The 12,055-nt window shown below is 39.1% G+C and overlaps 1 protein-coding gene across 3 annotated transcripts in view; it reads right to left on the bottom strand.

Annotated features, from left to right (window-relative positions):
- MICU2 (mitochondrial calcium uptake 2) overlaps positions 1-12,055 on the bottom strand; it is a 115,588-nt gene that overhangs the window by 72,538 nt on the left and 30,995 nt on the right. For all 3 annotated transcript variants that reach the window (XM_081083536.1, XM_081083537.1, XM_081083538.1), the window contains exon 2: positions 3,242-3,386. In XM_081083536.1, the coding sequence (XP_080939662.1) occupies positions 3,242-3,386 (145 nt within the window). The remainder of the gene's footprint in view (positions 1-3,241; positions 3,387-12,055) is intronic.

Genomic DNA, 12,055 nt, shown 5'->3' with positions numbered 1-12,055 from the left:
TACTTGGTTTATTCAATCAGATTCTAATATCTGTTGCCCTTTGATTTCAATCCCTTCAATTTGATAAGCATTACCAAGTACCAATTATGGCCCAGGAGCAAGGACAATGAAGACCAATGAAGACCACGCCTTTGCGTATGTGCCAGCAAAGCCATGGAGGCCATTTACCTGATGTGCTATTCCATACATAACCCTATACAGTATATTATGAATCAATAAAAAATTTACAATTTTTAATTATAAAACTGTGTTTTCTATCAAAATTACTTCTTGCGTGAATTTTGGGACACCCTTTACCTACAATAAAAAAACAATATGGTAGCTTTCAACAGTAGAGTAGGACAAGCGGAGGACCAAATTAGCGAATTAGAAGACAGGCAAGCAAAACACACCCAATCTCAACTGTAATTGGAGAAAAAAAATCAAAAGACAGAAAGAGAACCTGAGGGAGCTTTGGGACAACATGAAATGAAGCAACATACATATAATAGGGGTGCCAGAACGACAAGAAGAGGAAAGGTTAGGAAACCTATTTGAAGAAATAATGTCAGAAAACATCCCTGACTAGGGGAAGAAAAAAGTCAGACAAACACAGAGAGTCCCATACAAGATGAACCCAAAAAGACCCACACTAAGACATGTTGTAATTACAATGGCAAACATTAACAACAAAGAGAGAATTTTAAAGGCTGCACGAGAGAGAGAAAGTTACCTACAAGGGATCTCTCACTAGAGTATCAAATTATTTCTCAACAGAAACACATCAGGCCAGAAAGAAATGGAAGGGAGTATACAAAGTGATGCAAAGCAAGGGACTGAATCCAAGAATACTCTCTCCAACAAGGCTATCATTCAAAATTAAAGGGGAAATCAGGAGCTTCACAGACAAAAAAAGCCTAAGGGAGTTTATCACTACCAAGCCAGCAATGCAAGGAATGCTAAAGGGACTGGTATAAAAAGAAGAAATAAGAAGGTAAGAAAGAACACAGGCACAAAAATAGAAATGACTACAAACAAGTATCTATCAGTAATAACTTTAAACAAAAATGGTCTAAAAATACTCTAATCAAAAGACCTCGAGTGGCTGAATGTATAAAAAACATTACCCATTTATATGCTGTCTACAAGAGACCCACTTCAGAACAAGAGACTCACACAGACTGAAAGTGAAGGGATTGAAAAATATCTTTCAGACAAATGGAAATAAAAAAAAACTGGGGTAGCAATACTTATATCTGACAAAATAGACCTCAAAGTGAAGGCCATAACAAGAGATAAGGAAGGCCACTTCATAATACTAAAGGGATCGATACAAAAAGAGGATATAACTCTGGTAAACATATATGCACCCAATGCAGGAACACCCAAATACATAAAAAAAAATTCTGGATGATATCAAGGGAGATATCGACAGCAATGCAATCATAGTAGGGGACTTTAATACCCCACTGACGACACTCGATAAATCCTTTAGACAAAAAAATCAGCAAAGAAACAGCAATCCTAAATGACTTACTATATCAAATGGACTTAATTGACAGCTTTAGACCATTCCATCCCAAAGCTATAGAATATACATTCTTCTCAAGTGCACATGGGACATTTTCAAAGACAGACCACATATTGGGTCACAGGCAAAAATCTCTCCAAATTCAAGAAGACTGCAATCATATCAAGCATCTCCTCAGACCACAATGGCATAATATTAGAACTAAACTACAATAAAAACAATAAAAAAATTCAAACACTTGGAAGCTGAATAGCATGCTATTAAAAAATGACTGGGATATCAAAAAGATTAAAGAATTAAAGACATCCTGCAAACGAATGACAATGAAAACACAACAATCCAAAACCTATGGTATACAGTGAAAGCAGTCCTGAGAGGGAAGTTCATAGCATTACAGGCCTATGAAAAAAACAAACAAAACCAAAAACAAAAAATCAAGAAAAACTGATAATAAATTATCTAACTCAACAACTTAAAGAATTAGAGAGCAAGAAGAAAAACCCAGAATGAGAAGAAGAAAGGAGATAATAAAGATGAGAGCAGAAATAAATGACATAGAGACCAAAAACAATACAAAAGATCAATGAAACCAAGAGCTGGTTCTTTGAAAGGATAAACAAGATTGATGAACCTTTAGCCAGGCTTGCCAAGAAACAAAGAGAGAGGACCCAAATAAACAAAATCAGAAATGAAAGAGGCAAAATAACAACAAACCCCACAGAAATACAAAAGATAGTAAAAAAATACTATGAACAACTCTACTCCAACTAACTGAACAACCTACAGCAGTGGTTCTCAACCTTCTGGCCCTTTAAATACAGTTCCTCATGTTGTGACCCAACCATAAAATTATTTTCGTTGCTACTTCATAACTGTAATGTTGCTACTGTTATGAATCATAATGTAAATATCTGATATGCAGGATGGTCTTAGGCGAACCCTGTGAAAGGGTTGTTCGACTGCCAAAGGGGTCGCGACCCACAGGTTGAAAACCGCTATTCTAGATAATAATAGACCTTCACGCAACTTGCCCTACCCAGTTTCTGTTCAGTATATAGCTTCTTTCAGAGCAGTACTTCTAGCACACTTCAAAAGTGTCAGATGCCAAGAAATTTTCATAGAACATTCCTGCAATATAAAACCCAGAGGATGGGGCCATATCTACTCTATGCAAAGTAAAAAGGACTAATTTAGATAATAAAATGAAGAATTTCTGATATTATTTGAAGTAACTGAGAGTTGGCAGTTTATGAACTAAAAATTATATAATTATAGCTTTTGGATTTTTGTTTTTCATTCTATTTTTCCAGTTGTTTTATTTTTTTTAAACTGATAGCATCATAACTCCATTATATGAACCTCTTAATGGCTCTAAGTTTCATTTTTTTTGCCCAATTTAAAACATTAATACCAATGAAAATGAACATGCTGGATAAAATTATTTTATTAATAATTCATCTAGTGACATTAAAAAATCTTAACTATTTTTCCTTTTTCTCTTTAGAAAAACCCATATACAAAAAAATTTCTTAAACACGTATGTTTACAAGTTTAGCTACTTGTGTCACAAAAATTGAAACAGCTAAACAATAAGTAAATGCATTTTGCCCAAAGATTGATGACAATTAAAACAAAAAAAACTATCAATAATTTGAAAAACAGAGGTTTTCCAACCCCAATATTTGTTTTTCTAAACTAAAAAAATAAAATAAAATTTTAAAAGCAACTCACGTTCCATGTGCTCAAACATTACTGAAAAGAGGAAGTCTCGTGGTGTCATGTAATATTCTCCTTCGTGTTCCAGTGAAGAAAATTGCATGAAGCGCTGTTTACGAAGAGACAACTTCTTCATCATCTTTCCACAGTCATCATTTTTCTAAAATAAAAAAAGGCAATGTAAGACTTCTTTCAGTATTATTCCCCAACTTAACTCCTTGTAGAATAATCTTATAGTTAATGAATAAATGTGTAAAATAATGCGAGAGGGTTAGAAGAGCCAAGAAGAAATGCAAGTCAGGATAAGAAACTGATAAGGAGTAATGTTTCAGACAGGGTTGTCAGGGAAGGCCTTTTTAAAGAGGTGACAGCGCCCTGGCCAGTTTGGCTCAGTGGATACAGCGTCGGCCTGCAGACTGAAGGATCCCAGGTTTGATTCCGGCCAAGGGCACATGCCCGGGTTGTGGGCTCGATCCCCAGTAGAGGGCATGCAGGAGGCAGTCAATCAATGATTCTCTCACATCATTGATGTTTCTATCTCTCTCTCCCTCTCCCTTCCTCTCTGAAATCAATAAAGAAATATATATATATTTTTAAAAAAGAGGTGACAATAAGGAGACTGAATGAGGTACAGCTACTGAGATATGGGGCTCTCAGGAAGAAGAGCATACTAAGCAAGAGGTAAAGACAGGAATAAACTTGGTGTGTTCAAGGAACAGTGTGGCAGAAGATCAGATAGGTAGGCAACAGATCACGTCAGGTTATGTTTCCATAAAGATAAAATATGGTATATCTGGTAAATAACTGTTTTGAGAAATATATTTACATTGTGGGTGGGAAGTGCTAAAAGAACAAGAATGGGTCAAATATTGTTAGTGTAGGAGTCTGTAGTCTTTGCAAAGGAACCTAGATCTTGACCCAAATGCTGATAGAGACAATACTGAAATATTTATTGCTAACCCTTCATTGAGCACTTACAATGTGTGATGCACTGTACTAATTAAGTACTTCGCATAGATTATTTAATTAATCATCCCAATAACTAGACAACAGATATTACATTAGATACAAAAGCTATAAAGTAAATGGCAGAGTCAGGATAAAAGAGCAGGTGTCAGCATGGCCGGCATGGCTCAGTGGTTGAGCACTGACCCATGAACCAAGAGGTCGCTGGTTCGATTCCCGGTCAGGGCACATACCTAGGTTGCAGGTTCGATTCCCAGTTGGGGTGTTTATGGACAGGCAACCAATTGATGTCTTTCTCTCTCTTTCAAAACAAAAATCCATTTTATTTTTATTTATTTTTTATTTCATTTTTTTATTGATTAAGGTATTAAAAATGTGTCTTTATCCCCCTATAAAATCCATTTTAAAATAAAATCTGGGAAGTTCTTTTCCCTATGTTAGTCCCCCCTGCCAAAAAAGTATACTGTACCTTCCTGAGAGTTAACTCTTAAAATCACAGGGTCATAAAAAACCCTACAAACTGATGAGAAGGCAGTAGGAAAACATTCTTCAAACCTCCCTCTCTTAAAAACAAGAACAACAAAAACGTCCCTCTCACAAACCAACAAAACACAAAACCAAAAAACACACACATCCATGATGATGCAAGCTCTTCACCTCCTACTTTAAACTTATTCTAAGAAGGACCTTTTGAATACAGATAACTTGTTCCAAACTAAAATAACAATAGGATTGAAAACCAGTTTCTTCTGCTGTGTACTGGAACGAGAGGATGAAATTCTGAACCACCTCATTGTTCAGAACAACTCTAAGGAGCATTGTTCACACTTGGTCACCACACAACTGTCTAGCAAATAGCAGTGCAGTGCACTGAGGAGGGGGTATCTTTTCCATATGTGCTGGACTAATACAGTGGGGCCTTGACTTACAAGTTTAATTCGTTCCAAGACCAAGTTCGTTAAGGAGCTCGTTAAGAGCTCGTTAACTCAAATTACTCTATCAAACTCAATGCAAAAAAATTGGCCGAGAGACAGCTGGTATCTCAAAAAACTCGTTAGTCGGGACACTCATAAGTCAAGGCCCCACTGTACTATCATTGATATCTCCCAATCTGCGGGGATAGTGCAGGCAGAAAAAATTACAGAATGTGCCAACTGGAAGCTCCCATCACACGCTGCATTCACTACAGGCTCAATACCTGCCATTTTTCCTACTTGTATTCTCTCAACAGTGGGACCAGCATCAATCAGTTATGGCTCGGTTGGGCAGAGAAATACTTGAATTACAAAGTATGGTAGCGGTGTTGGCGTGGCTGGTCTAGCTACCAACTATGACATGGTGAAACGAGAATTAGCACAATTTTAAAACATAAAGAGGCCATCAAGACTGCTGATGTTGCTAAGGGTGTGAAAATGCTCACAGAACAACAATCACAGACTAAACACGGAATCATTTGGGGGTCTGGAATGGGTTAATTCAATTTACATTATTTCTAATGGGAAAAAAATGATTCCGTTTTAGAACAAATCACTCAGAAGCTGCCCCTTGGTGGTCAGTGTGCTCTCACAGTGAGACTGCTGCCCAGCTGAGCAACAGGCGCCAGACTACCAAGCAGCCAGCAGCTGTGGCAGGTGCAGCAGGGCCAGGATGAGCAGTAGCAGCGCCCGTCTGGGGCTCAGGCTCCTCCCCAGATGCCTGCTGCTTCACACACTACTACACCTCCCAAGCAGTCCTGGATTGCGAGAGGGCACAGGCCTGGCTGAGGGACCCCACCGATGCACGAATTTGTGCACTGGGCCTCTAGTTAACAATAAAAATCACATTCTAAAACAGAAAACAAAACACAACATATAAAAGGTGATGGCCTTTATAATATCAGAGCGAAGATAAAGTGCAAGAGGACAGAACTATTTGACAAGGGAGTTGGCTGAGGTAAATACTAGGTGTACCAGTTAATAAGGCGGATTTTTTTCAATAGTGAAAAAATCATGAGCATGGTATGTTCTTCCATCTGTTTATGTCTCCCTCTATCTCTCTTTTCAACATTGATGGAGTTACACATATGTTGATATATATGCGATTTGATATGTATGCTGTTTTGTTGTACTGACAGGAACTCTACTCCAACAAAATAGACAACCTGGAGGAAATGGACATATTCCTAGAAAAATACAACCTTCCAAAACTCAATCAGGAAGAATCTAAAAATCTCAATAGGCCAATAACTATGGAAGAAATTGAAGCAGTCATCAAAAAGCTTCCAGCAAACAAAAGCCCCGGGCCAGACGGCTTCACAGGGGAGTTTTACCAAACATTCAAGGAAGAACTAAAACCTATCCTCCTCAGACTACAAAAAATTCAAGAGGAAGGAACACTTCCAAGCTCATTCTATGAAGCCAGCATCACCCTAATACCAAAACAAGATAAAGACAACACAATGAAAGAGAATTACAGGCCAATATCCCTCATGAACATAGATGCCAAAATCCTCAACAAAATCTTAGCAAATAGGATCCAGCAGTACATCAGAAAGATCATACACCATGACCAAGTAGGATTTATCCCAGGGATGCAAGGATGGTACAATATCCGAAAATCAATAAACGTGATACATCACATAAACAAATTGAGAGGTAAAAACCACGTGGTCATATCAATTGATGCAGAAAAAGCATTTGACAAAATCCAACACCCATTTTTGATAAAAACTCTCAGCAAGGTGGGAGTAGAAGGATTATACCTCAACATAATAAAAGCCATATATGACAAACCCACAGCCAACATCATACTCAATGGGCAAAAACTAAAACCATTTCCCTTAAGAACAGGAACAAGACAGGGATGCCCACTCTCACCACTCCTGTTCGACACAGTACTGGAAGTATTAGCCACTGTGATTAGACAAAAAGAAGAAATAAAAGGCATCCAAATTGGAAAAGAAGAAGTAAAACTGTCCTTATTCGCAGATGACATGATATTGTACATAAAAAACCCTAAAGACTCCATCAAAAAACCATTACACTTAATAAATGAATTCGGCAATGTAGCAGGATACAAAATTAACCCCAAGAAATCTATGGAATTTCTATACACCAATAGTGAACTTACAGAAAGAGAGACTAAAAAAGCAATTCCATTTACCATCACACCAAAAAAATTAAGATACCTAGGAATAAACTTAACTACAGAGGTAAAAGACCTCTACTCAGAAAACTACAGGACGTTGAAGAGAGAGATAGAGGGAGACATAAACAGATGGAAGAACATACCATGCTCATGATTTGGTAGAATCAACATCATTAAAATGTCCATACTACCCAAAGCAATCTATAAATTCAACGCACTTCCCATTAAAATACCAATGGCGGGCGGCGGTATAGGCAGACGCGTCCCAGGTCCTGTCCCGGAGCAAATGGAGTGAGCAGCTGAAACTAGTAACATCCACCCCGAATTGGCGAAATTGCTCAGCTGGTGAGACGGTTTGCAGACGGGAAGAGCAGAACTCCCCTGGAAAGGTAAAAAACCCAGGGATTTGGGCAGGAAAGTTTGCCAGACCTCTGAACCCAGAGAGTTGGAGGGAGACCTCGCGGCAGCCGCGTCCCTTGGGACAGGCACAGCCCCTGACAGGGGAAAGGAGAACCGCGGGATTCCTGGCGCCACCGGGAAAATTGAGAGCTGGGTTCTGTGATCACAGAGGACTGAGCCTAAAGGGGGCAGCCTGAAGAGCTGACCAGACCATGCAGTCCCGGTAAGAGAAGAAGCTTACAGAAACCAAGCCTTTCCCGTTTCCGCGGCCGGCGTTTGTTTGTTTGTTTTTACTGAATCCTGTTCATGGGACATTTCGGATACAGACACTCACCTGTGCTGAAGAGAGGGAGAGTGTGCGGAGGAGTGGAATCTGGGGAGAGACTGAGGAGAGAAGGGGGGCCGGGAGAGGTGGCAGCGAATTGAGTGCTGAGACACCCCCGAGCCCAGGTCTGGGGCAGACATTCTCTCCAGAGAGTGAGACTCCTCCCCCCAGCCCCCAGGCAAGGAGCACAGCCACACCCAGATTCCACCCTGTAGGAGATCAAGGATTAAAATAACCTGATCAGTCCCTGGGAGTTAACAGGGTCTGGCCTATAGAGGGATTTTCAATCCCAGCAACAACACAGCACCTGTAACTAACTATTACGCAGACAGCTCTGGGCAGTGAACCTCCACTGGACAGAGAGGCCCTATAGCCTCAGAGGCCAACCCCAGAACACTGCCACCCAGAGGCTGACCCACAAACTGACTCTTTGCTAAACACAAAATAAGGCAGTCTGGGAAACAAATGCGGCTTGCTTTAAAATAAGGACTGTGGTTTACAACACAAAGGAACAGTGTATCGCAGAGAAACTCAACACTCTCCTGGATACCTGGCAGGTCTAAGGCAAGTCACACTGAAGAATAGAAGAACCGAAGGACCTTCACTACTGCAATTTTTTTTTTCTTTTTTCACCTTTTAACTAAGAAATCAATTTTTTTTTCTCTTTTTTCTTTTTTTTTCCTATTTTTTCTTTCTTCTTTTTTCCATCACCTGATTTTACCCTTTTAATTACTACCTTCTTATTTTTAACCAGTATTATTACTGCTACCATTTTACCATTTTTTTTAAAGTGCCATTTTATTTTCTCTTTATTTTATTTTGGGATTAGTGTTCTCCATTCTATTTTCATCGTTATATTATTGGTTGTTTCTAGTTTGCATTCATCCCCAGGGAGCTGTTGCTAGAATTTGTTGGGATTAATGGCTGTTCTATAGGAGTATTCTCCTTATATAAAAAAGTCTCTTCCCCTCTTCCACTTCATTCTCTCTTTTCGCTTTTTTTTTCTTTTCTTTTCTTTTCTCGCATTTATTTTCCCCCCTCCTTTTTCCCAATTTCATTTTTGCACTCCTTTTTTTGGTCCCTACTTTTCTTTTCTTTTTTCTCTTTTATCTTTTTCTCTTCCTTCTTCCTTATCCCCTAATTCTCTTAATTCAGGTGGTCACCTTTATTTGGGGTTATTAATATCGTGAATATATTTGTGTATAGTGCCTGGTACGTGGTGCCTTGTTGTGTTGTATTTTGTGCCTTTAAGTCAACGCAGCAGATCCAAGCAACAGCAACCTCCTGAGCACCAACACCCTCTGCTGAGGAACAGCAGCTGTACGTGAAACCTCGCCCCACCAGCCAGAAGAGCCACCACAGCTGTGAACAGCACCCACCAGAGGAGCTGCTGCCAACTGAAGAGCAGCTGCTACCGCAACCGCCCGAAGAGCAACCACAGACCAAGGAGTCACTGCCACCAAGGGAGCAACCACTGAACGACTCAACGTCTAGATATGTCAGTGAGATCAAACATGGGTAGACAAAGAAACCCCCAAAGGAAAGAGAAGGAGGACTCTCCAGAAAAGCAGCTAAGTAATACAGAGGCATGCAACATGACAGAAAAAGAATTCAGAATAAGGATCCTAGAGTGCATAAACCGGATGGAGGAAAAAATCGACAACCTCTGCAAGAAGCTAGAAGAAACAGATGAAAAAATCAACAACTTAAGTAAGACCCAAGAAGAAATGAAGAGTGATATAGCTGCAATGAAAAACTCCATTGAAAGTATCAACAGTAGACTAGGAGAAGCGGAGGACCGAATTAGTGAATTAGAAGACAAGGAAGCAAAACACACCCAAACTGAACTGCAATTGGAGAAAAAAATTAAAAGACAGGAGGAGAGCCTAAGGGAGCTTTGGGACAACATGAAACGAAACAACATACGAATAATAGGGGTACAGAACAACAGAAGGATGAACAAGGATTAGAAAACCTATTAGAAGAAATAATATCAGAAAACTTCCCTGAGGTGGGGAAGAAAAAAGTCACACAAGCCCAGAGAGTCCCAAACAAGGTGAACCCGAAAAGACCCACACCAAGACACATCATAATTACCATGGCAAATGTTCAGGACAAAGAGAGAATCTTACAGGCTGCAAGAGAGAGACGGAAAGTTACATACAAGGGATCACCCATTAGATTGTCAAATGATTTCTCAACAGAAACACATCAGGCCAGAAAAGAATGGACAGAAATTTACAAAGTGATGCAAAGCAAAGGACTGAATCCAAGAATACTGTATCCAGCAAGGTTATTATTCAAACTTGAAGGGGAAATAAGAAGCTTCACAGACAAAAAAAGGATAAGGGAGTTTATCACCACCAAGCCAGCAATGCAAGGAATGCTAAAGGGACTGGTATAAAAATAAGACATAAAAAGCTCAGAAGGAAAACAGCCACACAAAAACAGAAATGGCTACAAACAAGTACCTTTCAATAATAACTTTAAACGTAAATGGACTAAATGCTCCAAACAAAAGACATCGAGTGGCTGAATGGATAAAAAAACATGACCCATACATCTGCTGTCTACAAGAAACCCACCTCATTAGAAGGGACTCACACAGACTGAAAATGAAAGGATGGAAAAATATCTTTCACGCAAATGGAAAGGAAAAGAAAGCTGGGGTAGCAATACTTATATCGGACAAAATAGACCTCAAAGTGAAGGCCATAAAAAGAGATAAGGAAGGCCACTTCATAATACTAAAGGGATCAATACAACAAGAAGATATAACTCTGGTAAACATATATGCACCCAATGCTGGAGCACCCAAATTCATAAAAAAACTCCTGGGAGATATCAAAGGAGAGATCGACAACAATACAATCATAATAGGGGACTTTAATACACCACTGACAACACTGGATAAGCCCTCTAGACAAACAATCAGCAAAGATAGAGCAATCCTAAATGACTCACTAGATCAGATGGACTTAATAGACATCTTCAGAACACTTCACCCCAAAGCCAGGGAATATACATTCTACTCAAATGCTCATAAGACATATTCAAAAATAGACCATATATTGGGTCACAAGCAAAGTATCCCCAAATTCAAGAAGATTGAAATCATAAAAAGCGTCTTCGCAGACCATGATGGCATAATATTAGAAATAAACTACAATAAAAACAACCCAAAATACTCAAACACCTGGAACCTGAATAGCATGCTATTAAATATTGATTGGGTTACCAATGAAATCAAAGAAAAAATTCGAAACATCCTGGAAACGAATGACAATGAAAACACAACAATCCAAAACCTATGGGACACAATGAAAGCAGTCCTGAGAGGGCAGTTTATAGCTCTACAGGCCTATCTCAAAAAACAAGAAAAAATGGTAGTAAATCAGCTAACTCTACAACTCAAAGAATTAGAGAGAGAGCAACAAGAAAACCCCAGAGTGAGCAGAAGGAAGGAGATAATAAAGATTAGAGCAGAAATAAATGACATAGAGACCAAAAAAACAATACAGAAAATCAATGAAACCAAGAGCTGGTTCTTTGAAAGGATAAACAAGATTGACAAACCTCTAGCCAGACTCACCAAGAAGCAAAGAGAGAGGACCCAAATAAACAAAATCAGAAACGATAGAGGCGAAATAACAACAGACCCCACAGAAATACAAATGATTCTTAAAAAATACTATGGACAGCTCTACTCCAACAAACTAGACAACCTGGAGGAAATGGACAAATTCCTAGAAAAATACAACATTCCAAAACTCAATCAGGAAGAATCTAAAAATCTCAACAGGCCAATAACTATGGAAGAAATTGAAGCAGTCATCAAAAAGCTTCCAGCAAACAAAAGCCCAGGACCAGACGGCTTCACAGGGGAGTTTTACCAAACATTCAAGGAAGAAATAAAACCTATCCTCCTCAGACTACTACAAAAAATTCAAGAGGAAGGAACACTTCCAAGCTCATTCTATGAAGCCAGCATCACCCTAATACCAAAACCAGGT

This window comes from Myotis nattereri (assembly GCF_964212035.1).
Source record: "Myotis nattereri genome assembly, chromosome: 2".
In the NCBI taxonomy this organism is placed as follows: domain Eukaryota; kingdom Metazoa; phylum Chordata; class Mammalia; order Chiroptera; family Vespertilionidae; genus Myotis; species Myotis nattereri.
This window is presented reverse-complemented; position numbering and strand designations above follow the sequence as displayed.